Here is a 23,735-nt window from a genome sequence, read left to right as displayed (position 1 = left end):
AGCTGTTAGAACACGTAATGATTCTTAATCACCTTTATCTCATTTTTTAGTTCCTTCTATATACTTTATTCATTTTTGGTTTTATCTATTTCTGTGACCTTGAGGTGGGTCAAGCCCACTCGAGGCTTATGTGCTCCTTCCCTTCAAAGGTGTGCCCCTCACAGGCTACAGCATCACACCTTTCCCCTCACTTATTTTTCTTACACCTTCTGGTTGTCCTTGTCAGTTTCTGTCTTTTGAGTTTAGCTCTTTCTACAGTAGAAACTTTCTGAATAGGCTTTCAAAATCAGACAAACTTAAGTTTGGAAGAATTTTTCTACATTCTTTAAACAATACTGATTTCTCTGCTGCTTCCTTAAACTTAGGAAATTTATAGCTGGGTCAGGGCTGGAAATAACATGACTGTCGTAACAAAGAAACCTCATACTAAGCATGACTACAAAGAATGATTTTGTGACATGTGACAAATCTGCTCAACCATGTAAGTGAAAGGAACACCAATTCCCTTCTGGCCATCCTGGCTTGATAATTGTCCATCCCAACAAACTACACTTGTGTATGGCACCATTTTTTCACAAACCATGACCTTAGATAAACACCACCACAGAAGACAGAACTCCATTTTAAACTCTTTTAAAAAATGTTTTAAAAGGTGATTTGTGTACAAATTAATGCTGTATTTGAAAGTAAAGTCCTTAATTATATCACTCAAGTTTATTTTAAAGGGTTACATGAAAGGGGCAAATACTAAGACAGTTTAGGTTGTTGTTTACTTCTGAAAACTTAAGCCATAACCAGGTGCTTCTAAGACCTCTTTTCGACACTGACCATGTCTTAAAATATGCAGGACAGATCACCAAGGGATTTAGTGGTTAGCTAAACACTTAGGGAATGATTCATTTCAATTTGTCATGTAGTTTTAAGTAAAGCTTTAAGTAAGCTTTAACAGCTATGCCTCCTACCGAGTAAATATCACACATCCTGTTTATACATACTGGCTTGTTGTCCACCATTCTTCAAAGAGCTGGTGACATCCCCCCAACTCACACTCCACCCTACCCCAACTTCCTGCTCATGGGGTGCTATATTCCTACTCATTTTTAAGAAATACCTCCCTCAACAAAATACTCCATGTTACAGTAACTTTTAAAGAAAATACTTTATTATATCATGAAAAAAAGGCAATCAACTAGATTCATACTTGTTGGAAAAAAACTGAAAATTTATTAGACGGTATGTGGGCATCCTGTTCCACGTGGGAATGAGAAGATGCTATAGGTTCTCTAAGTATTGCACAGTCTGAAAAAACACCAATAAAAAAAAAGGGAAGGGGAGAAAAAAAAAATCACATGATCGTGGGAACCATCTCACATTATTATGAACAATCTACCAAGAAACAGTAAAAAAAAAACTTTTGTTTCTACAGTAGTTTTGAGTTTATAGTTCTTGGAATGACTGTATTCCATTGAAGACATCTCAGTAACAGGAAGCTTCATTTTAGCAATCCCATGTGCAAATATTAATAAAAAAATATATAAAATAATGCAATTCATCTCTTGCCATCACCCCGGCAATCATAACATTTGTTAAGAACTGTTTTGCTTGAAGAGTTAAGCTGTAAGTTTTGCCTGAAGCTCCATCTCTGCAGCCCGTTTGAGTGCAACATCCACTAGAAGCTGAAATCCACTAAAATCCTGGTTGAGGTCCGGTGGAGTAGGGGGAGGAGTGTTGAAAAGACCACTCTGTGTATTTGTATTTGGTCCAGATTTACATGTGTCCTCTGGATACATGAGGGAGGTGTCTGTAAAGCTGCTGGCTGCTATCTGCTGTATATCTGTGTTTTGTCCTACACCAACTGGCTGGCAGAGAGAGAAAGGCACATCTTTCAATGCAGTCACAGTGGTATGACAGATCACTGATGGACGAGCCAAAATTGATCCTGGAGACGAAAGCTTAGGGGACAATGGCCTCCCTAGGGCTGGGTTTGGTCCAGCTGTACAGGAATGAAATGGGCTTTCCTCTAGAGCTGGCATAAAGTTTTTGATGCCCATTGCTGACTCCACAGAGCTCGCTTCAGAAATCTTGGCCCCACGGCGCGAAATTGTGAACTGATTTGGATCTTTGCCATCCTTTCTCAGCATGTCAGGGAGGAGCCTGCGGCGGGCGTTGATGAACCAGTTACAGACCTGAAATTACATGGATATGTCTTAACACTCAGCAAACAGGTTCTGAGAACCTTCTACAAACACCGAACTGATCTCTCTTTGCATTAAAGAAGGCATGAAAGGGCTTATCGGAACTTACTAAGTTACTCAAGGTATTTAAGCTCAACCAAGAAAAAGAGCTGCTGCTCCCCATTGCAAACCTTTCTCCTCTTCTAATACAAATCCTAACTTTTACTGTCTCATATCCTTAAACTTTTTCAAGAGGAAGAAAAAAGTATAAATTTTCAAAAATAATTTAGGGAGGGAGAGGTTTACCTTTCGACTATCCCCCATATTAACCAATTAACTACTGCCCCAGCATTTAAGTTAATCAACTACAGGAGAACCTCTCCTGTATGAAAAGGGCCACTCCTCCCAGTTACTGATTTTTTCCCAGTTCAAATGACTGTGTCAACAGACATAACATGAATTACCTCACTGAAGTCTGTCCTTGTTTAAATATCAAACCAGTTTCCTGGGCAATAGAGTAAGATTTAACCTCCTTTTTATGTTTGTTGCATAAAGCAAGGCTCTTTTAGGCATTAAAGGAAATGTTATTTGACAGATGACTGTTAATGCATTTCTGTTTCTCTAAATAGCCAGTTATTAGTTTTCAGCACTAGAAAGTTTACAAGAAAGGTATTCATACCTTTATTTTTTTGAGTGGGGAGGCACTTAATGATTTGACATAAAGGAATGCTATAAAATGACTTTGGAAATTTGGAAAAATGACTTGTGCATACACCTAATGTTCTTTTCCTTACCTGTAGTGTAGATAGGTGTGTTTGTTGGGACAGTAATGCTTTTTCTTGCTCTGAGGGATAGGCATTATATCGGTGCTCATACAGCCAATCACGGAGAATCTGAACAGATTCCTTGGGAAGGTTGCCCCTTCGCCTTCTCTTGCCTGAGCCAGCAGAAGAGGAAAGGTCCAGAGGGATGTCCATGCTGTCATCATCCTCAGTCTCGCTGCCGGATGCCGCAACAACACCTAGAAAAGGACAAAGGCCAGCTCTCAACCACTTTTATCAGCAGAGCATCTACTGCAAAGCTCATCTCTTTTGACAATTCAGTGTAAACATGTTTTCTCAACTACTGAGAGAGCCAGGTGAAGGACCAGTGAGTGTTTTCTGTCTTGAAATACCAGAGCACATATAAATTCTCAATAGTATTTTGACTAGCAGCAGATTCTAGATTCTCAACCAATTGTCAGATGCCCTTTCATATCCACTTTCCCATGGAATTTAACTTCTCACATTCCTTTGCAATGATGCTCAGGAAAGTCTTTCACCTAATCCAGTAGAGACAAAACTGCACCCAAAGTAAATATGGCTTGCCACATGTGAATCAGGAAAGGTGCTACAGCAGATGGAATGTGTCTAACAACCTTCGCCTCAAGGTCCTTGCTATCTAGGAGAAACGAGTACCCATATGTACATTTTAAATGTTATTCTTCCTCCTTCTTCCACTGATATAAGGAAGGAAACTTACACAGTTAACATAGTATTCTAAAGATAAAATGTCAAAATTTTTCTGACAATTCCATGGTCATTTCTTTTACATTTATTCAAAACTAGATACCTACTTTTAACGGCCAATAGTAATCACGTTTTACTAAATAACTACTGAAGTTTTCAGTGTCATTAAACAAAAATATTTTTCTATTAGTACTTTAATAAGAGATCAAAAAAAAAAGCCTATGCAACTCCCAAAGGAAACCTTTTTTTGTCTGTAAATACTTTAATCCTACCAGAAATTTTAAGAATTCACAAGCCATTGAGAATATTGAAATCACACATAGACTGGGTTCGACAAAAATTCAGACCTGGCCCTTTTAGAAATTTAAACATAATTTTGAACTTTAAAATATTTAACTAATACATGCTATTAATCCTCCATCCTTTCAAAACTACAATGGGCAACTCTTGGCGACTAAAGAAATACATTCTCTTTTTTGAAGACAATCTTTGAAGACAATCTAAAATTTTAAAAATATAAGCAAATTATAAACTATATATAGCATGCTCATAAATACCAGTATTTCGCTATAAAGGAAATTAATTAAAATAACACGAACTTTAAAGGTATGCATTCTTAATTTTATTGACACAACCTTAACTGAGTGGTTTGCCTTGACAGGAAATAAAAACAGAATATAGCATAAACCATTCAACGTACTTTTGAGGATTTTTTTTAAAACCATCCCTTTAAAGCTTTTGAACACAATTAAACTCATAAAGCTACTCATTCAAAGATTTGTTGATATTTCCCCACTTAGCGGAGTCTGACTTTACTTGGTGACACATTTTTAGTTTTGGACTGCAGGGGGCAGAAGGAATTGGAGGGAGTGTCCACAGAAAAGGCAGAACCTTTAGAAAACAAAGTAAAGCAAGTTCTAACAAAAGAGTAGGAAGATCTTGCAAATTCACTTTAGCTTAAGGCTTAATTAACAGCCATCAATAAGCTTCACAAGAAACTTAAATTTTAACCCCCATGTATCTGATGATTCCCTTCCCAGAAGCTTTTATTAAACTGCTAAAACAAAACAAAACAAAACAAAAACCAAAAAACAAAAAAGGAAGTACAGTTAAAATTAAAACTGCTTTCACTGTTAAGATGAGAAAAACTTTGTTGAAATTTGGGTGAAGAGCTATTCATAAAGAAAACTTAATTATAAATGAGTTCTTATTTTACATTTGCTTTGATAAAGAAATCTAAATTTTAAATAATTGAATGACTAAAGCAACCTTTTTTAGAACTCAAAGTCTGAAAAACCAAACATTCTTCTCAAGGCTGTTATCCTCCTTCCCTTTTTCAATCTAAAAAAAAGTGTGAAAATTTGCTCATCAAACAGTGAATTCAACTGTAAGTTGATAATAACAGAGTTTGAAACAAACAAAAAAGACCCTGAAGCCTGCACTTTGATCTGCTTGCTTAGTTTGACAAGAAGCCTGATCTTTCAGAATAGGTTAGTGACACACAAAAGCAGGTTTCAGTTAAGCAACACCAAACTGCAGTGTGACTTCCCTCCGTTCTCAGTTCATTTAAACAAATGAATGCCAGGCCTCTGGACCTCTTAACAAATATTTCCAATATGTGCACAATAGCCGAAGTAACAGGAAGTAAGACTTCAGTTCCTTGGCTACACCAGCTGATTATTTCACTGCAGCAAACCACGTTTGCTGCTGTCAGGGCTGTTTTCATTAAAACTCTCCCTCTGGATTGTGGCTCAACTTGGAAAAACAAAAAGACTTTTCCACGTTACTCATTTCCTATTGTAACAGAGCTTTTGAACAGTTTCCCGGTTACTTGTTTCCAAACGTCCTGCTCTCTGCTTACACTTTAAAAAATGTGGTTGGGGGAAGGGAGAAGGGGGGATCACAAGCCTCGTTTACTCCATCCACATACAAGGAAATGTTGTTTAGAAAGCCACAAGATGGATCCCACAGCTCTAAAAAAGCAATCTTTTCTTTTCTGAATAGAAACTGGGGACGCGGAGGAGGACCAGAGAGAGAGAGTGGTTGTAAAGTTGGACTTACAAAAACAAAAAATTAAGAGGATGGAAAAGGATCTAGAAATAATAAACGAAAAAAAAGTTTAAGTATACAGTCAGGAAAAAGCAAACCTAATCTAACAAATTTCCTGATCAGAATATTTCAGAAGTGACAGGAATCGTTCTAATCCCAAAGATGCAGCCGCAGAATAATTCTAAAGCAAGAATTCCCCATTGTCAGAAAGAGCAAAAAGACTTAAAGGATTGTCTTCAACGAGCCTTATTTCTGGTTGGTTTAAAGCCATTTGGGGTGATCTTTTTGACATCCTCAGCTTTCTATTATCACAAACCAGTCTTGCCAAATCCCGGGCTCTGCGATTGAGTTTAAGATGCTTTTGTTTTCAAGAAAAACTGAAAAGATGTTCAGGGACTTTTACAAAAGACACAATAGTCCAATCCTACAGGCAAGGCGAGACAGATTTCTTCCAGAGTCCTTGCCGAACGACTCGGGACGCCGGCCCCCACACCAAGGTAGTCCGGGGGTGGGGGAAGGCAAGACGGAGGAGAGGGAGGAGCCCGGGACGGAGGAAGGCCAGCGAGCTTTGTTCTTGCGAGTTCCTCAGCCTCAACTGAAATCGGCTCCTCCAACTGTACAAGTTAGCACAAACGGGACTTCAAGAGTTTCAGATTACAAGAAACTAGATACGATGTCGTGAATCTTTACATTCTGAAGGGTCTGTCCACCCCTCCAAGAATTTGCCAGGAAAACCTAAAAAGGGAGAGAAAGCCGGGCAACCACTGCCATCTCTGCTCCCCGCACCAGCTCTGCACCACTCGCAAAGTTTCCCCTCCACCACGTCACCTTTCATTGTTTCCATGAGTCGGCGCTCACTAACAGGACTTGGTGCGCCGGGGCTACTGGTCCCGAGCATTCCTAACCAGCGGCCGCCAGGTCCCAGCCTCGTTCCTATAACGGGAGAGGGCAACGGAAGAATGGGGGGCGGGGGGGAGGTTCAGGGAGGCACTCGAAGGGAGAAACGCCAGGGAGGGCTGGCTACCCGAGTGCCCCGGGCGGGGGGACAGCTAGGGCGAGAGTCAAATACCCGAAATTACCGGGTGGCGGGGGGGGGGTGGGGGGAGGGGGCGAGGAGCGCCTGGGGGGAACCTGAGAGTTTGTGTGGGGGGGGAGCCTGGGGAAGGCACCCAAGTGGGGACGGCGGGCTTTAAGTGCCCGGGAGTGCCTAAGGAGGTGGGGGGGGGGCGGGGAATAAAATCAACGCCTCCCCCACCAGAGCCCGAACAATGGGGGAGCCCGCCCCTGGCGGAAGCCCAGCTTTGCTTTGGCTCACAAGAACCACTCTTCAAAAACAAACCCAACTCATCCCAGTCAGTTCCAGAGGGAGAGAGCGCCTGCCTTCTACTCCAGATAGAGACCTAACAGCCCTTCACAAGCAGACACGGCCTTCCAGGGGACACCCTGGGCGCTACCCGCGCGTCTCGTCCCCGAGCCCAGTTACACGTCCAACCCTCTAAGCCCTCGCCTTCTCACTGTCCCTTGGGGAGGAGGTCCCACACGGAGTGCTACTACCAACTACTACGAAAGCCCGGGTTTTGACATTTAATTTTACTCTTGCTGGGAAAGCATGAGGTGAGGCGTGTTTCAAAGTCACCAGCCAAGACTTGAACAGCACCCCAAGGTGAAAATGGGGCCAGGGACATCGTCTTGGGTTTGAGACTGCCACACTCTAACTTTATTCGCTGGACGAGTCTGAAAGAATGCGGAGCTACAAAAACTCGGAGGGACTCCTGCGCGTGCGCAGCAGCCTCTCCCCCTGCCCCGCGCTGGCTTCCCTGAGTGATTAACTTCTGTTTTGAACCACTTCACATAAATCACAACAGAAAAGCCAACTGCGGCCGCGGCCCACGACGGAACATTCGGGATACCTCCCCGTCAGAGACTCAAAAGTTCACTTCAAAAGGGAGTTATTCTTTGACCTTTAGTGGCGGTGTTTTTTTCCCCTGAGTATTTTGTTTTTGAACCAGACTGACGGCAAGTTTTAGTTGCAAGGCTTCCAGAACGCTTCGTGGAAACAATGACAGGCTCACCCTTTACGCTTACAACCGAGCTTGCTTGTCATACTTGGGCCCATTCAGACCGCACGCCACTTTAAGGTGCTTGCCCTCTCTCCTAACTCTTCATCTCGCCCTAAATTCTTCGTGGGAAAACTTTCAGAGGCCGGGAATTTTTTAAAGTCTAGTTTTACGAAGTTTCCAACACCCGAGGACGATCGTTGGCGCGGGGAGGGGGGACAGAGTCGCATTCCTTCGATTGTGAGAACACCCCATACCCAGAGAAGAAAGTGACCGGGCCCCCCTGGGAGGGAGTGGGGGTCCCGGAGCCCAACTTTCAGACAAAGGCGCGCCTGGGGGCCTGACGAAGAAAAAGCGAGGCGCAGGTCCTTCTGACTCGGACCCACACCCCACGCGCGCGAGAAAGAACGAGAAGCCACGCGGCGGCTCAGCGGAGCGTGGGGTGTCGGCTGAGACAATGAAACTTGGAAGCGCACAAACAAGGCGGTGAGCGTGTTTCTTGACAACGTGCCAGCAGCATGGAGAGGCCCGTCTCCCCACAGCAGCCCCTCGTGTTGTGTCTAGAAAGAAAACGGTAACTGCCATTTCAGACGCAGCCTCAACAAAGAGAACGGCCGCGGTTTCAGCCCGAGAGCCCCCGGGCTGGGAAGTCCACCAAGTCACTCTCGCCCCAGCTCTGCGCGGCCTGGCGAGCACGTTTCCCCGGGACTCCTGCCCACTGGGCGACAGCCGCGGAGCCTTACCTTTCTTGCTTTTCATTCTGGAGCTCCCCTTCCAGCGCGAGGCAATGCTGGGGTGTCGGGGGGGCCAAGAACAGGGGCGCAGGAGGCGAGCGATTTTCCTCCTTACGGGCCGACTCTCCGGTAACTTGTGGGACACGCTCCAGCCGTTACTGCTAAACGAGGCGGTCGGATCCCAGGCGTCCGCTTCTTGGGTGGAATTCAAGTGACACTTGGGCTTCCTCCTGCCGGGATCTTCTGGCAGCGGACCGGGGGCTCTTCCTCGCCAAACTCGCTCCCCTCCCCACGCTGCTCCTTTGTTCCCTGCTTCTGCTTGGCGCACCTCGGCGCTGTCAGAGTGAGAGGCGAGGAGGGAAGGTACAGGAGGTCCTGCCTCCGCCCCCAGCCGCCCGCCCCGTCCCCCGCCCGCCCCGCCGCTCCTCTGCCCCTCCCCCGCACCTTCGAGCTGAGGACTGCACGGAGGGCCGCGGCCGCGCCGCCTCACGGCGCGCCCCCTGGCCACCCAGTCCCTCGAGGGGCGACCGAACCCAGAAACCTGAGCACTCCTCCCTGCTGCACGCCAGCCTCCCACATCCCTCACTCGGCCGCGGCGACACCAGCCGAGCGCCCGGAGTTTTCTTCCCGGGACTAGCGAGGGTGCTTTTGGTTAGGAAATTGCAACGGATGGAAAAAAGGCCGCTCCCTCCTTCCCCTCCTCTATCCCAGGGAAGAAAACGTCCCCCTTTCGTTTTTGACAGCCGCCCCACACTCCACGTTCCCCGCTCCAGCAGCGGGAGAAGACAGCCGCTTCTGATTCAAGGGGCGGAGCACCGTAGGAAAAGTATTCGGGACAAGAACCAACTTCTTCCAGAATGCGCAGCTGCCATTGACACGCGGGCGCGGCGCGTCGCACCCTTCTCCCAGGGCTCTTCCTCCAACAGCGACAGTGCGCGGGAGGGGGGAGGATGACACACAGACACCGAAGGCAAATGACTGTTCCCCCCCCGCCCCCCCGGCTAAAGCTGCGAGTTCCGGACTGGATTGCAAGGCAGTTTCGAAATCTAACACGTTGCGACGGACACTTGTCATGCTCACATGCTCTTTAAAAGTCTGTGGCTGAGGACGGGAGCGCGCCTGCCCCGCTGCCACTCGACCTGACCCTCCCACCCTGACTCCGACAGCCGCCGTCTTTATTGAAACGGGGGTTCCCACACCAGGGCTGCTCATCTGTTCCGGTAAACAGTCCAGTTTTAAGACTTAAACTGCTAGGGGACCCCTTTCTCCACGGGTATTTCAAACAAATTAGCCATTGAGTAAACACGTTCCTGTTGGTTTATTTTGGTTGAGAGGAAGACTCCAAAAAGAGTTCCTTGCTGATATTACCCTTTAAAAGACCAGGTGCTGTTTGGCTAATTAAGAAACGCAAGCCCCTTCCCCGCCCTCTCCTCTGGGTCTGGTTTTCGCGTGTGTCCTGTTGCTTTGAAGTAAACGAACTGTCACATACCACTGTAAGACTTTCCCCATCACTTAAAAAAAAAAAAAAAACCCAAAACGTAAATAATCCTAGTAGAGACGTCAGCGCACAAGACTGCCTCCAGTTTCGGATCTGTGCTGTTTTTGTTTTGTGACCTCGATGGAGAATCCGCAAGGAGTCAACTCCGTGGAAATAAAGTTAAACCCGAGGAGGACTAAGGCAGCCAAATGATGACTTAGACTTTGGAACTTCTGTTTTAGGATTACGCTGAAAATTAAAGCCAGCCTCCCTCTCACACACACACCCCCCCAAAAGCACCCCCGCCCAGAGAGTGAATTAAATCCACAGTGTTCAGAACTTTGGGTGGTTTTTCCAATTACAGGACTTAAAATGAATAAACAAGGGAAAACGCGTCATTCTAAGAAGGCAGCAACCTTACGAATTTTTTCTTTCTGCGGTCTGCCGACTGTTCGGCACCTAAGAGAACACATCTGAAACGACAAAGCAGGGAAACGTGGTCCTGAGGAAAACCACCAGCCTGGAAGCTACGCTGCGACTTGCTGGAGCACAGCTCCTTTCCCGGGCCTGGCTGGAGATGAATCAGCTGCTGCGCCGGAGTGCGAGACAGATGTGGGGCGGGGAAAAGGTGGGGGCCGCCGGTTAGAGGGCAGCTCCGTGCTCGCATTTGAAGGGTTGTTTGTTGCTGGGATTGGTGGCTCATATCCGCTGGGGAACCGGAGAGGAGGGAGGAGAGACGCAGGGAGGAGGAGCCGGGGGTCGACTGACGCTGCGACTCCGCGGCGGTCGGAGTGGCATGAACCTCGTCTGGAACGGCGCGGTTACTGGGGAGACGCTTTGTTTGCTAATTTCGAAAGCCGCTTCGGCTGCCTCCGCCGCTTTCGAAGCCGCTCAACAAAACACGCCTTCGAGTCGGCTAAACCCGCCCCTTGGCCGCTTTCAGCGGCTTGAAACAAAAATGTTTCCTTCTTCCGCGTGTAACCACGCGGTGGCTCTCATTCTGTACACAAAGATATCTTTTTCTTCGTCTAAGTGAACTTGGCTAATTACTGCGATTCTCAAGCAACCGCGAAGGAAACCAAGAGTTTGAAACGAGTTTATAGCTAGAAAACAAACTTTAGAGGGGAAAGAGGAGGGGCGCAGAGCATTAAAAGCCTCTTTCAAATTGCGAGGAGGAAAAAGTCGCGTTTCAAACACTTCCTGGAGGTCTGTCTGGATTGATCCGGCCAATGTTCATCTTTTACTCGAGCGAATCATATGAAGCAGTTAGTAAAGCTGGCCAGACGCTCCAAAGAGGAACACGGGCACCATTCTGTGTGATGGCCTCCCTAGTAGATGTCACTCATCCCCACCCCAAACTTGTTTGGGGTTTTGGATCGATGATACATTCTGGGAAGAAAGTGCCTGAAGACAGGCAAAGAAAACAACCCAAAAGAGTGAGCTCGAAAAACCAGCAATTGCTTAGGATATTTTTTGTTTATTTGCTTTTCCCAAAGTGGAAAAACAAGATTCTGTTCTGTCTCTGTGAGTTTCTTGATGTCCCAGGTAGGGCCGCTCTATAAAACTGATCAATGACTAGATTCTTTGCAGTGCTCAAAGAAAGTAAGTAAGTAAGTAAGTAAGTAAGTAAGTAAGTAAGTAAATAAATAAATAAATAAAATTACACATATATAGAGAGAGAGTGAGAGATTCCCATTTGCTACATATTATTTGCTGAATTCGTATGAATGTTAATTGGAAAACAGCAAAAAGTGTGATGATGCTTGGTGCTTGAGAAGGCTGCTGATAAATATTTTTAACCATTATTTTTTCCCTCCAGGCACACATAGTTCCATTAGGTGCATTATCTTCTGAAGCTGCTTCAAAGACAAGAAAAGAAATAGTTGCTTTTTACTTTTCTCAGCCTGCAAACTTTTCAAAGGCAAAATCAAAAAGAAACTTAGAAAGGCAAATGAACCAGAAAAGTATATCAACATGCAGTTGTTATTTTGATGCCAGGTCCATCAAGTGATGGAGGAAGGTATTTCATTCATCTACCCAACAAAAATTGATTAAGCATGAATTCCATCCATCCCAGCACTGTACTAGGTAAAGAAACGGTGACTCAGTCATTGGATTCCTTTTGCTTCTAGTCTCTGGAAGACGGATATTTTTTAAAGATATGCAGACTGCTAGGCTCCAAACACTGCATAAAGTTTCTATAATCATCTTTTCACATCTCAGGTCTGGGGATTGGGGCTGCTTAAGGAAAAGCTGACTATTGTCTTTTCAAGGGCCGGAGGCAGGGCTACAACCATCTTTTGATTTTTATCTACCTCAGCAGGATTATCTTCTCTTCTTAGTTACATGAATAATGTAACTTGTGCCACTACTTTAGTTTGTAATCACTCTTCTCCTAGCCTGCACTTCCTTTCCTAGTCCTTCTTTCCCTCTGTAGCACAGTCCACATTTTTCTTTGCCCAGAGGCAAGGGGACCACAGAGTGAAAAGATAATTTGTTAAGCACAGCCTCTATCTGCCACATCATGCATCTGTATTGTGCTTTACAGTTACTTAAATAATACGTCCGAATATAACAAAGCTAACAGGTATAACACCAAGTATTGGGCATAAATTATCCAGCTTTAAATCAAATGTTCTCCGTCATCTTTGGTGGAAGATTTGGTGGATGTGGAAGGCAGTGTAGGGCAGAGACTATCACAGATTACAACCTGAGGGCCTCTGGAACACATTTCTTCTCTGAAATATACCTGTAGTAGTTTTACAAAGGCTCTCTTCCAACCTGCCTGCTTTTTGTGCTTTTTTTCTTCTTTTTTTAATTGTCAAAAAAAAAAAAAAAATCTTTTCTCAAAAAGTCAAGCAAGAAAGAAGTAATATACATAAATATACTACACTCAAATGTAAGGGATTTTTTATTGTTATTTGTTGTTTTCAAGTCCACTTGACCTGGGATGGTCCTATACCACTTGCTTCACATGTGGCTGTTTTTCACCAGTCAAAATATGACCTAACTGTCACCTTCTCAGAGGAGTCTTTATGATATCCTGACCTAAATTTAGATACCCATACTGCTACCATCTAACTCAGGGTTTCTCAACCAGAGCTCTATTAACATTTGGGGCTGAACAATTTGTTGTGGGGGCTATCCTGTGCATTGTAGGATGTTTAGCAGCATCCCTGACCACTAACCAATATTTGCCAGTAACACCCTCTCCCCAAGTTGTGAAAAACAAAAACGGTGTCCAGATATTGCCAGGTGTCATTCGAGGGGATGGAAATGGGCTAGGGCAGGAGTTGGGATTGAGGTGGGTCGGGGGAGGACCACTTCTGTTTGAGAACCACAGATCTAGCTTAACCCTTTATTTCTTCCATAACACCACAATATTTAACTATTTTGCTCATTTGACTATTAACTTGTATATTTTCCTTTAACTCCCGCCTTCGGAATACCAAACCAGTTTTTAACTTACTCCCTTTCTCCTGCTTCCATGAAAGTAGTTAATCTATTCACATATTTCCATTTATCTTCCCAAAACTGTAGAGGATCAATTTATAATATTAGTAAAACAATGAAATATCTAGGAATAAAATTAACAAGAAATATGTGCAAGTTTTATAAAGAAAACTTTAAAGTTCTACTGAGGGGCATGAAGGAAGACTTGTGTACAATAAAAGATATAACATTCTTTCTAGCAAGATTTCATAGTGAAAGCAGAAAGTTGTTTATTGTCCCCAAATCAATCTTTAAATTCAAAGCAATTTCCATTAGGAAATGCCAAAAGGTTTTTTTTTTTAATTCTCACAGTTAACCAAAATTAAAGATCTCAGGATAAGCAGGGAAATTCTAAAAGAGAAGAGGTGAAGGTGGGGGAGGACAAGGGAAGCACCATCAAATATTAAAGTGTATTTCGAAGTTGATATTAAAATGTAAAAGTTTTGCACTGAGAATAAAGAGGAAACAACAATGAGACATTAAAATACATATAGAGACTTAGATTTTGACAAAGGTGGCTTTTCAGATCAAGTTTAAATTGAATTGAGACAATTAACTACTTTAAGTTAAAAATAAAGCAGGATCTCTATCTTACTCCTTTAACAAAAATAAAATCTATTGAGTCAAAGATTGAAATGCTAAGGTAATTTTAAATGCACTTATATATGTTATAGAACAGGCAGAGTGTGTGTGGCAATTTTGTCTCCCAGGTATATTTGGCATTGTTTGGAGACACTTTTGGTCATCACAACTGAAAAAGAGGGAATGATACTGTCATCTAGTGGATAGAAGCCAGGGATGCTGCTAAATATTCTACCACATACAGAACAGACCTCCACAACAAAAATTATCCTGTCCAAAGTGTCCATAGTGTGGCATTGAGACAACTTCTTCTGGAAGAAGACATGAATATGATCTTAGAGTGGGGAAGGCTTTTTGAATCAGGACACAAAATCGAGAAACAATAAAAGATGTAAAGGTTTATAAGCATTTTATTTTTTAAAAGAACTTACGTTTGAGGAAAAATTTCATAAAATTTTCAAAAGCAAAGAAACTGGAAAAGCGTACTTACAGTGTATGTCAAGCATTAGACCTATTTAGCTAATTATGAAGAGCTCATACAAACTATGGGAAAGAAGAATCTTGTTTTTAAAAAGTTGGGCAAAGTATATAGATAAGCAGTTTATCAAAAAAAAAAAAATCCAAAGAAAGAAAAACTTTTTTTAAAAAAACCACGAAGGCAACATTATAATAAAGTAAATCAGATGGAGCTGATATGGGAAGATTAATAATATGTTGATTAAAGTGAGGTACAGGATACTATAGTATTATCCCTTTTGTGTAAAAATTTTTACGCCTGTTTTTTAGAATGATACTCATGGAAATATTACGTTACCTTTGGAAGAAGAGAAGGGGGAAGGGAATAGGATACATGATAAGGAGGCTTTTTTTTTTATCTTATACTTTTTCGTACAAGCCTTAAATAAAAGATGGAGAGAGAGACGGAGACAGACAGACAGACAGATGTGAGGTAGAATTGGAGAAGGCATGTGCCCAAGCACCAACATTTTATTTTACCTTCACTTATTTCTTCTTTTGTGCTCTTTATTTAGATGAGTTTCTGACCTATCTTATTTTCTTTCTCTCTAAAGAACTTTTAACGTTTCTTACTACTATCATCATATTTAATAACTAAATAATAGTTCATTGTAACTACAGATATAATTTATGTTCCAATCCCCAATTATTGCACAGTTAGGTTTTGTTCTGATTTAAGTTAAAGGGGATTTTCGAAAGTCCTATATACCTCTCTCCCACAGCAGGGAGCTAAAACAAGACAGTTGTATTGGGGTCCCTTAAATCCTGCTTTGCAGTTCAGGAGCCATGGAGTGGTTAATCATTAGCAAGTGTAAATAACCACAAGTAACACCCTGGGAGCTCATTATTCATTGCTTTTTACAAAAAGTAATAGCAAAGGCTGTCAAAGCATTTACATTATTGAATTAAATGACCAAACCTGAAAAATTGGAAAAGTTAATCGTGATGCAGGTAATTTGTATAGAAAGTTTGGCCAAGCATTACAAGATGTAAAAATAAGGCAAATGTTTTTCCCCAGAATGAATTAATAAATGCTATCAATGTATGGATGGAATCAGCACATACCCTGAAAGGCTTGGAATATTTAAATAAAGGCTTTCTCTTTTACTCGTGTATCTGCAAAAGAGAACAATCTGTTATCTCCCAGTATTTTCGTTAGGCTTCCCCTGGATGTCATGCAAAAGCCAAAACAATTTTTCCATATTACCTTAAAAGGGAGGAAAACATATTCACTTCCAAGCTACTTGAATATTCTTTATTTTTAAAACTTAGATATATTTTATTTTACTTTATTTTTTCCAACCCATTTTGAAAGCTCTCCTCAGCAAAACATGTCTAAATCACTCTGTATTTTTCTCTCTCCTTTTATTTGTACTTAGCAACAATTCTTGTCCTGAATCAACTTTATTTTTTAAAAATCTTAAAAATACCCAAGTGACCTCAGAAACATGGGCTTTGTCATGCCCTGAATGTCTCTGTTTGCTTTGCTTTTTCACTTTTTATTATGGAATAATTTAAATATATTTAACAGTGGAGATCCTAGTATAATGAATCGCCACCCCCTCACCCCCCCACCCCCGCTATACGCATCACTCAGCTTTAACAATTACCAACCCATGGCTACTCTTGCTCCATCTATATTTTCACACCCTTCTTTCTCTCCTGTCTTATTTTGAAGCAAATCCCAGCTATCATATCATTTCTTGATAAGCTCTTATGGTTAATGTTTTGGCTTGACTAGTCAGTAACTCCTGACTCCCTAGTCTAAATCGTTTGTTTACTAATGGGGCTAAGAAGTCTCGGAATTGTGCCCTATTGATTTTTTTCTAACAATTTCTGTTCCTTTGGTAAAACATTTTCTTCTTGTCCAAGAGAACAATTATACCTTATCTTTGGATGGTACTTTAATGCATTTAGTTCTACTAGCTTCTTTTAGACCAGTAACTGAGGTATGTTTCTGTTTTGGACAGCCTACCCTCAAATATTTATTTTCATTTCTTTTATTTCAACTTGTTAGACTATTTACCCAGATTTTTTGGTTCAGGAAACATGTTCATAAGTCTGAATCTCACTTTAAGTTCTCTAAAAATAGTGTTTTACTTTACTAACGATAAAGAAAAAATATATATTTTAAAAATTTAATGGCTACAAATGACTATAAGGTCAATTATTTCTTTCGTAAGTGTGTGAAACAGAAATGGGGAGATGGGAAAGTAAAATTTAGAAAGATTTCATACATCCAGTATGGAGTTGTTTTCAGCCAGAACTGCCAGTTGATAATATAAAAACACAAACAGGCTTTATTCCAAAGTTTTAAAGCATAATATTCTGACCATTAGGTTTGAAAAAGTAAAACTGTCAGCTTATCTGAGAGTTTTCCCTTCCTTCCTTTTCCCTTCCCTTCCCTTTCTTACTCCAACCACCTCCTACCTCAATTCTTGTATTTATTATCCCTCATTGGGAATCACAAATCTGTGATTTGTCCCAAATATTTTGTACTTCACAAGAATTCCATTTAGTTTTTTAAAAACTAAACAAAATAACTGTTTGAAAAATGGGGTCTAGATTTCTTGAGTTAGGTTCATTTTGCTTTCATGTATGAAAATGGTAAGTTCATCCTACCAGCTTCTTTAGGGGAAAGAATACAGCAAAAGCCTACACAAACTTCTATTTGATTAGTCACTTGTCACTTATTTGTCTAATCAAAAAGTATATTTTCCAAAAAAAATTAATGATTCTGTAACCACGATGCTTTGCCTTCTGTCATTTTGCTGAGCCTCAAAGGATTCTTGAGACCCACCCTCCAGTCTGAAATACAAACCCACCCATGTACCTTTGAAATCCAGTTCACAAAATAACCTCCTCCCATTTTTCATACTAAGATGTTTAGAAAAAAGGTTCCTCTCTATTATAACTTAAGCATACAATTGCTCGTCCCAGTTTTCCCTCACCCCCCCTTCCAAAATATACCTCTTATTATTTTGCAAATTACAATCAAACTATTCGTATATAAAAAAAATTTTTTTGTTTGTTGGACTTCACGTTCTAAAGAAGATTTAACTAAGTTATTGTTAAGGAATCCTTCTCTGCTAACAGGTGGTCTAAACTAGGGGGAAAAAATTATAAATACTGGTTAGGAAAATTACATTCATTCCTCATTGATTAGCTGTAGGACTAGAATGCCCTATCTCCACTCAACACTCCAACTCACACAGAGCAGTCAGTCCCAGTTATTGACTGGGACTGGAGAAATAAAGCTGAGAAGTTTTGGAGATGTGCAAAAAGAGCTTATACCCTTCTTTCCGGATTAATGAAATAGAAGGTATATTTTCTTTTACCTGGGGCCTCTAGATCTACACTAACCTACAGCTACTCCAGACATTATTTGAATGTCCATAAAAACAAAACAAAACAAAAATGAAATTGTGTACTTCAAAGGTTCAGCTTCATCTGAAGCATAACAATTGCCTATTTGTAGCCCTGAATGTAAATAATGGATGGTTATGGCTCTTCACTCTCTTGTAAGTTTTCTGCAGTGAGCTTGAATGCTCTTACTTTTACCATTATAAAAAGCATTAGGTGTTATTTCATATCTTAAAAAAAAATGCCTATCCTTGACACCGGGTTCTTCGTATAATTACAGGTTCTACGTGTGAACTGAAATAGTGATATGCACTTGACAAGTATTGAGAAATATTCTTGAGCGAGTACTATGCAAAGTTTTAAGCTGGTCTGTGTGAAAATAAAATAAGTAAGCAAAGTAGGCGAATATGCCAGGAATTCAAAGGAGGAGAAAAAATGAATACTTCAGTGAATTTCAAAAACTGAAGGAAGTAGAATTGACAGGAATTTGGGGGGAAAGGAGTCCTTTGTTCAAAGCTGGTGAGAGAACAACTCAACAATGTGTATTTAAAGTCTTGGAAATCGGTACACTTTGATTTCCAATAACACTTTTGAGGATTTATTCTAAGGTTTAATGATCCAATTTGATAGATAAAGAAGGAGAGAATCATAGAAGGTAAATCTCAAAAGATATACTGAGGTCAAATTACTAGACTGAGGTGGGGTAGGGGCCCTTCTGTAGGAAATGACAACTTGGCAACACTTTAGAAAGATGAAGTTTGCAATTTTCTCCAGAATGGATTAGAGGCAAGAGTCTGGTTAACAGGGTTTTAAAACATTAAAAGCCTAAAATTTCACTGTGCCTGTGAAAATGGAAATGATTTTTTCACTTGGTACTTTAAGTTTCTTAAAGTAGGACAAGATTTACTGTGCCTTGATATTTGACACTGTACAGGCAATTACTACAAACACTAAAGTATAGAAAACACTTTACCATTCTTTATACTGTAAAAAAATAATGAGTAACCTAGATGAGAACATGAATCCACTTCAAGCCAGGCTGGTGCCAGAATTTAGACTGTATAAGTCAGCTATTTAACTTCGCTTTATTTTTTCTGTTCAGACTGCAGAGGTTACAGGGTGCAAAAGGGAAAGGCTTGCAAAATGCTCAATTTCTCAGTGTCACCAGCATCTTTGAGAAGTGTTACCCTGCAAATAGGCTGTTGGCTCATTACTGTAGTGATTAAAATTACTTTCTGAGCCAGTTTATAACTATTATTTAAATAGGCTGTTTCTCACTTTGATTGGCAAGATGCTGTAAGATCTCTGGTGAGGAAGGAGGCTGTTCCTTAAATGTTTTTGTAGAACAAAATTTCAGTTTGTAATCAGTTCTGGGGAAGAAGTGCTGATGTTATGGGGTTTAAAGTATAAATAAATCTGGGACTGTCAACTCTCATTTACTTTTTCTGTATGTGTAGTAAAATAAACATAATATACAGATTATCAATTTTAAGTGTTAAATTCAGTGGCATTAAATACATTTACATTGTTATGCAATTATCACCAGCTCTAGAAATTTTTCATCTTCTCAAACTGAAACTCTGCACCCATTAAATAATAACTCCCATTCCTCATTCCCCGCCAGCCCCTGGCAAGCACCATTCTATTTTGTCTCTATAAATTTGACCACTCTAGGTCTCTATTTAAGTTGAATTATATACTATTTGTCCTTTTGAGTCTGTCTTATTTCACTTTGCATAATGTCTCCAAGGCTGATCCATGTTATTGCATGTGTCAGAATTTTATTACTTTTTAATTAACTTTTGTTTTATAATTTTAATTGTATTATAATTGCATTCTTACCAAAAAAGTGGTAAGAATAGTACAAAGAACTTTCATATACTCTTCATCACCTAGATTCCTCAGATTTGGTTCATCATTTCACACACACACACACACACACACACACACACACACACACACATTTCCCACATATTATTCTTTCCCTAAATCATTTGAGAACGAGTTACACATATGTTGCTCCTTTAGCCCTAAATATTTCAGAGTCTATTTTCTAAGAACAAGAACATCCTCTTATATAATACAATTATCAAAATTAGAAAACAAATACTCAATAGGTGGACAGATTCACACTTTGCTAGTTGTGAGATAATCTCCTTCTTAAGAAAGCAAAAATTTCTAGACTAAGATCCAATCTAGGATCACCTGTTGTATTTACTCAGCATATCTCTTTATAGTCTCCTTTAATCTGGAACAGAGTGTCTTTGTCATTCATGACTTCAGCATTTTTGAAGAGTAAAGGCCTGTTATTTTACAGAATGACCGCCACTTTGGCATTGTCTCATGTTTCCTCATAGATTGAAGTTGTGCATTTTTGACAGAAAAATCACAAAGGTGACACTATGCCCTTTTCAGTGCATATTAGGTGGTGGATAATTTCAGTATTGACATGTCCCCTTACTGGTAATGTTAACTTTGATTACTTGTTAAGACGGTATCTAATTCATTAAGATTCTAGCTTGAATCAAATATTACTATCATATTTATCAACTGGTGATTTCAAACACTATCATTTCTTTTATATTTATTTGTTTTCATTCTACTATACAGAAGAGCTTCTCCCTCCCCATTTGTTTGTTTGCTTGTTTATTTATATCTCTATGGATTTATAGAGTCCTTTTATTCAGTGGGTTATAACTGATTACTATTATTATTCATTTTGATGCTCAGATTGTCTCATACTTGGCCAGTGGGAGCTCCTCAAACTCACTCTCTTATAATTTTGACTTGATTCTATCATTCTTTAAGAACTTTCTTATTTTCTGGTGTAACAAAATGATCCAGGCTTATATTGATTTTCCCTGCCCCAGCCCTGGAACTAATCATTTCTCCCAAAGCCCCAGTTATTTATAATAGAAAATGGTATTTAGAAACTAAGATCTGGGCTCTACATGTGCTAATTACTACTAAAGTGTCATTATTTCTAGGTCCTCTCAGTGGTTGAAGGTAGAATGTATGTGTGTCTGTGCGCACGCCTCTACATACATATGTTAAAAACCATGAATTCATACTGATACATTTCAGTCGCAAGGAAAGCAAAATTTTGCCACTCTAAATCTGCTTTCTTGATTTTAAGCGGTTTATTAAGAAATAAGACTCAGAAAGAATCTTTGACCCTCCCTGTCCCCCCCCCCTCCCCCGACCCAAAAGCTTCAGACAGAAAATCTGCTTTAGGAAGGGAGGCTTGGCTTAATCACCTTAAGAATCTTCACTCTAGCATTAGTCAGGAAGACTCCAAGTCTGTTAACTAGATACCTCCTGTGTCCCATTGTTTGTGAGTTGCCTAGCAAGAATTTTCCTGCCATGTATGAACCCTCTTCCTCAACTACCTGTAAATCGCCCATTCTCACTTCTGAAATCTAATAACCTTGTTCCTCCTCTTTTCTCCTTTATCCAAAATATCTTAAATATCTAATGTTGCCTCACTGTCTTTGGAATTTTTATTTTATTTCAATTCATTGCCTTTGTGAATTCCCCATGAGCGTACATTAATATTTTGATTTTCTCCTGTTAATTTGTCTCTGTTAATTTGATTAATAGCCCAGCTAGGAGAACTTAGAAGGTGGGAGAAGTATTAGTATTTTTAGCCCCCAAAGTCCAATACCACAGGACTCATTTCAATCTACTCATTTTTCATACTTGTAATTCTCTTCTCTGACAGTGAGAAACTTGTTTCCCATTACTATCAACATAATTATTACTTGTTTAATCTTAGAATATACCCGATATGGCTCAGCAAAGGACAAACCTATCATTATAATTAAATATTGTTTATTTTTTTCTTTTGTCTGAGAGTGTAAGATCAAAATACAGTGTTCAAAAGTTACTTGAATTAGTTATTTCTGCCACTCTTTCAATGTGACTGTTATTCTTTTGAAATATATTTAGGCTTATTTTTTTTTTTAATTTATATTCCATTTTATACTTCCCCCACATTCTTTTGATTTTATCGTTATTTTTTGGTATTTAAATGTTAGTGTGGTTACAAAATCAATACTAATTAAGAGGTTTACCTAGAGAAGTGTCAGTCCTGCAGATTCCTCTCACCATGTAGATAACCAAGATCATTGGTTTCTAGTGTTTCCTTCCTGTATTTTTTTTTTTGCATAAAGTAAGCAGCTATATGTATATTTCTTTATTATACAGTAGGTAGTACACTATAGGTCAGCAATTCTCAAACTCTTAAGTCACAGGACATCTTCAGACTATTAAAAATTATTTGTATATTTGAGCTATATCTATTGTATTTACTGCATTAGAAATTAAAACTGAGAAATTATAAAAATATTTATTTGTTCAATTAAAATTGACAAATAAGTTCCTGAAATGTAAACATAACATATTTTAATAAAAAGTAACTCCATTTTCTCAAACAAAAAAAATAGAAAGAATGACATTGTTTTACATTTTTAAAAATCTCTTTAATGTCTATATGTGGTATATTATTCGTAGTTCTGGTTGCTGATAGTAAATGAAGAAATAATTAAGCTCAATAAGGTCCAGAGAACAGTGAAATGGGAAACTAACTAAAGCAGAAGTTATAGCCTGGTCACCATTTTCATTGATATTTCCCTGTAATACTTTAAGTCTTTAAGACTTCTGGAATGAATTTTATTATTTAATCCATTCTCAACATCATTGATTGAATAATCAATTCTGTCATTCATGCTAATTTGAAAAGTCCCCTTTTTTATATGTTTAAATCATATGAATTTAAACCTGTTTCTGGTTTTCCCAGTCTACTCTATTTTAAAATATATTCTCATACCAGTATCACAGTATCTTAACTATTATAGCTTTGTAATATCTGGAAAAAGAGTCTATTAATTAATTCCCATTATTTACTTATCCTTCTTGTGTTCAGTAATAATTTCTTCACCCTAAATGTTAGCTGAACTTGTATATATGATTGATTGCTGGGAACTACAGATTATAGCTTGCCTTGAAGAATGATGTGATTATAGGACTAGAATGAAGCCCATGGTGAGTGAAAATGAAATATGCAACTTCCAGGTCATCTCCTTAAAGACAAATCTAGTTGGCCTGGACTATCCTGTGGGTTAGAATGTGGATATGGAGGTTAGCCAGTGTCTACCATGTGGAAAGGATATCAACCTAGATAACAGCAGCACAAGATCAAAGAAATATGGATTCCTCAATAAATTTGTGGAATACAGCTTCACTATAACACTGGACCATTCACTGCTAGACAGCTTGGGGAGTTTTCTTTTTTTATGATAACTAGTCTTTACTTTTAAATTATTGTCAGTACACCAAGTAATAACGTGTAACAAGTTCTTGAATCTATTACCTAGTAATTTTTATTAAGAGATATTAAAAGCAACCCAGACAATTATACTAGTATTCATTGTTCTAAACCTCAGCCTGAAAGGACTATTTTAAGGCTGGATGCTACTTTACACAGGTTACAAATAACTATTTACTACTTTTACATAGATAAAGCCTCTGACCTTTAAGAAAGCTTTAAGGGGGGAAAAAATCCTAAAACATTAAATCTCTTTCTTTCTTAAAAAATTGTTTTTTTGCATCTAAGAAAGAAAAAGTCAGTATTGATGTGTGTGTGTGTGTGTGTGTGCGCGCGCGCGCGCACGCGTGTGTGTTGCTTGAGCTAAAAGACAGGAAAACAGACAACATATACCCTTAAATTTCTAAGAAATATGAGGTAAAAAATAAAAATTTTAGATAAGCTCTAAGTTTTTATC

The 23,735-nt window shown here is 39.9% G+C and overlaps 1 protein-coding gene across 5 annotated transcripts; it reads right to left on the bottom strand.

Moving 5' to 3' along the window:
• Nucleotides 1-1,134: 1,134 nt before the first annotated feature.
• On the bottom strand, nucleotides 1,135-10,360 carry TGIF1 (TGFB induced factor homeobox 1). 5 transcript variants are annotated; one of them, XM_023523042.1, is made up of 5 exons: nucleotides 9,370-9,482; nucleotides 8,532-8,857; nucleotides 6,560-6,664; nucleotides 2,969-3,195; nucleotides 1,135-2,186 (listed from the first exon to the last, which is right to left on the bottom strand). In XM_023523042.1, exons 2-5 carry the CDS (start codon nucleotides 8,545-8,547, stop codon nucleotides 1,611-1,613), a joined length of 924 nt encoding a protein of 307 aa, XP_023378810.1. In that variant the 5' UTR covers nucleotides 8,548-8,857; nucleotides 9,370-9,482; the 3' UTR covers nucleotides 1,135-1,610. The 5 variants fall into 5 exon arrangements, with proteins under 5 accessions (XP_023378810.1, XP_023378812.1, XP_011378038.1 ...); XM_023523044.1 differs by lacking the exon at nucleotides 9,370-9,482 and adding an exon at nucleotides 8,967-9,310; XM_011379736.2 differs by lacking the exon at nucleotides 6,560-6,664 and having other exon boundaries at nucleotides 1,141-2,186; nucleotides 9,370-9,387.
• Nucleotides 10,361-23,735: the final 13,375 nt, after the last annotated feature.

Source organism: Pteropus vampyrus, unplaced genomic scaffold (genome assembly GCF_000151845.1).
Source record: "Pteropus vampyrus isolate Shadow unplaced genomic scaffold, Pvam_2.0 Scaffold373, whole genome shotgun sequence".
NCBI classification, from domain to species: Eukaryota; Metazoa; Chordata; class Mammalia; order Chiroptera; family Pteropodidae; genus Pteropus; species Pteropus vampyrus.
This window is presented reverse-complemented; position numbering and strand designations above follow the sequence as displayed.

Excerpts from the sequence above, each read along its gene's own strand:
- TGIF1 (XM_023523043.1), bottom strand. The coding sequence starts at position 9,734 with ATGAGCAGCCCTGGTGTGGGAACCCCCGTTTCAATAAAGACGGCGGCT. Across the intron at positions 8,858-9,369 it reads AGCTGCGCATTCTGGAAGAA|CGCCGAGGTGCGCCAAGCAG; the intron begins GTTGGTTCTTGT and ends TCACTCTGACAG. Across the intron at positions 8,349-8,531 it reads CAGAATGAAAAGCAAGAAAG|ACACAACACGAGGGGCTGCT; the intron begins GTAAGGCTCCGC and ends TTTTCTTTCTAG.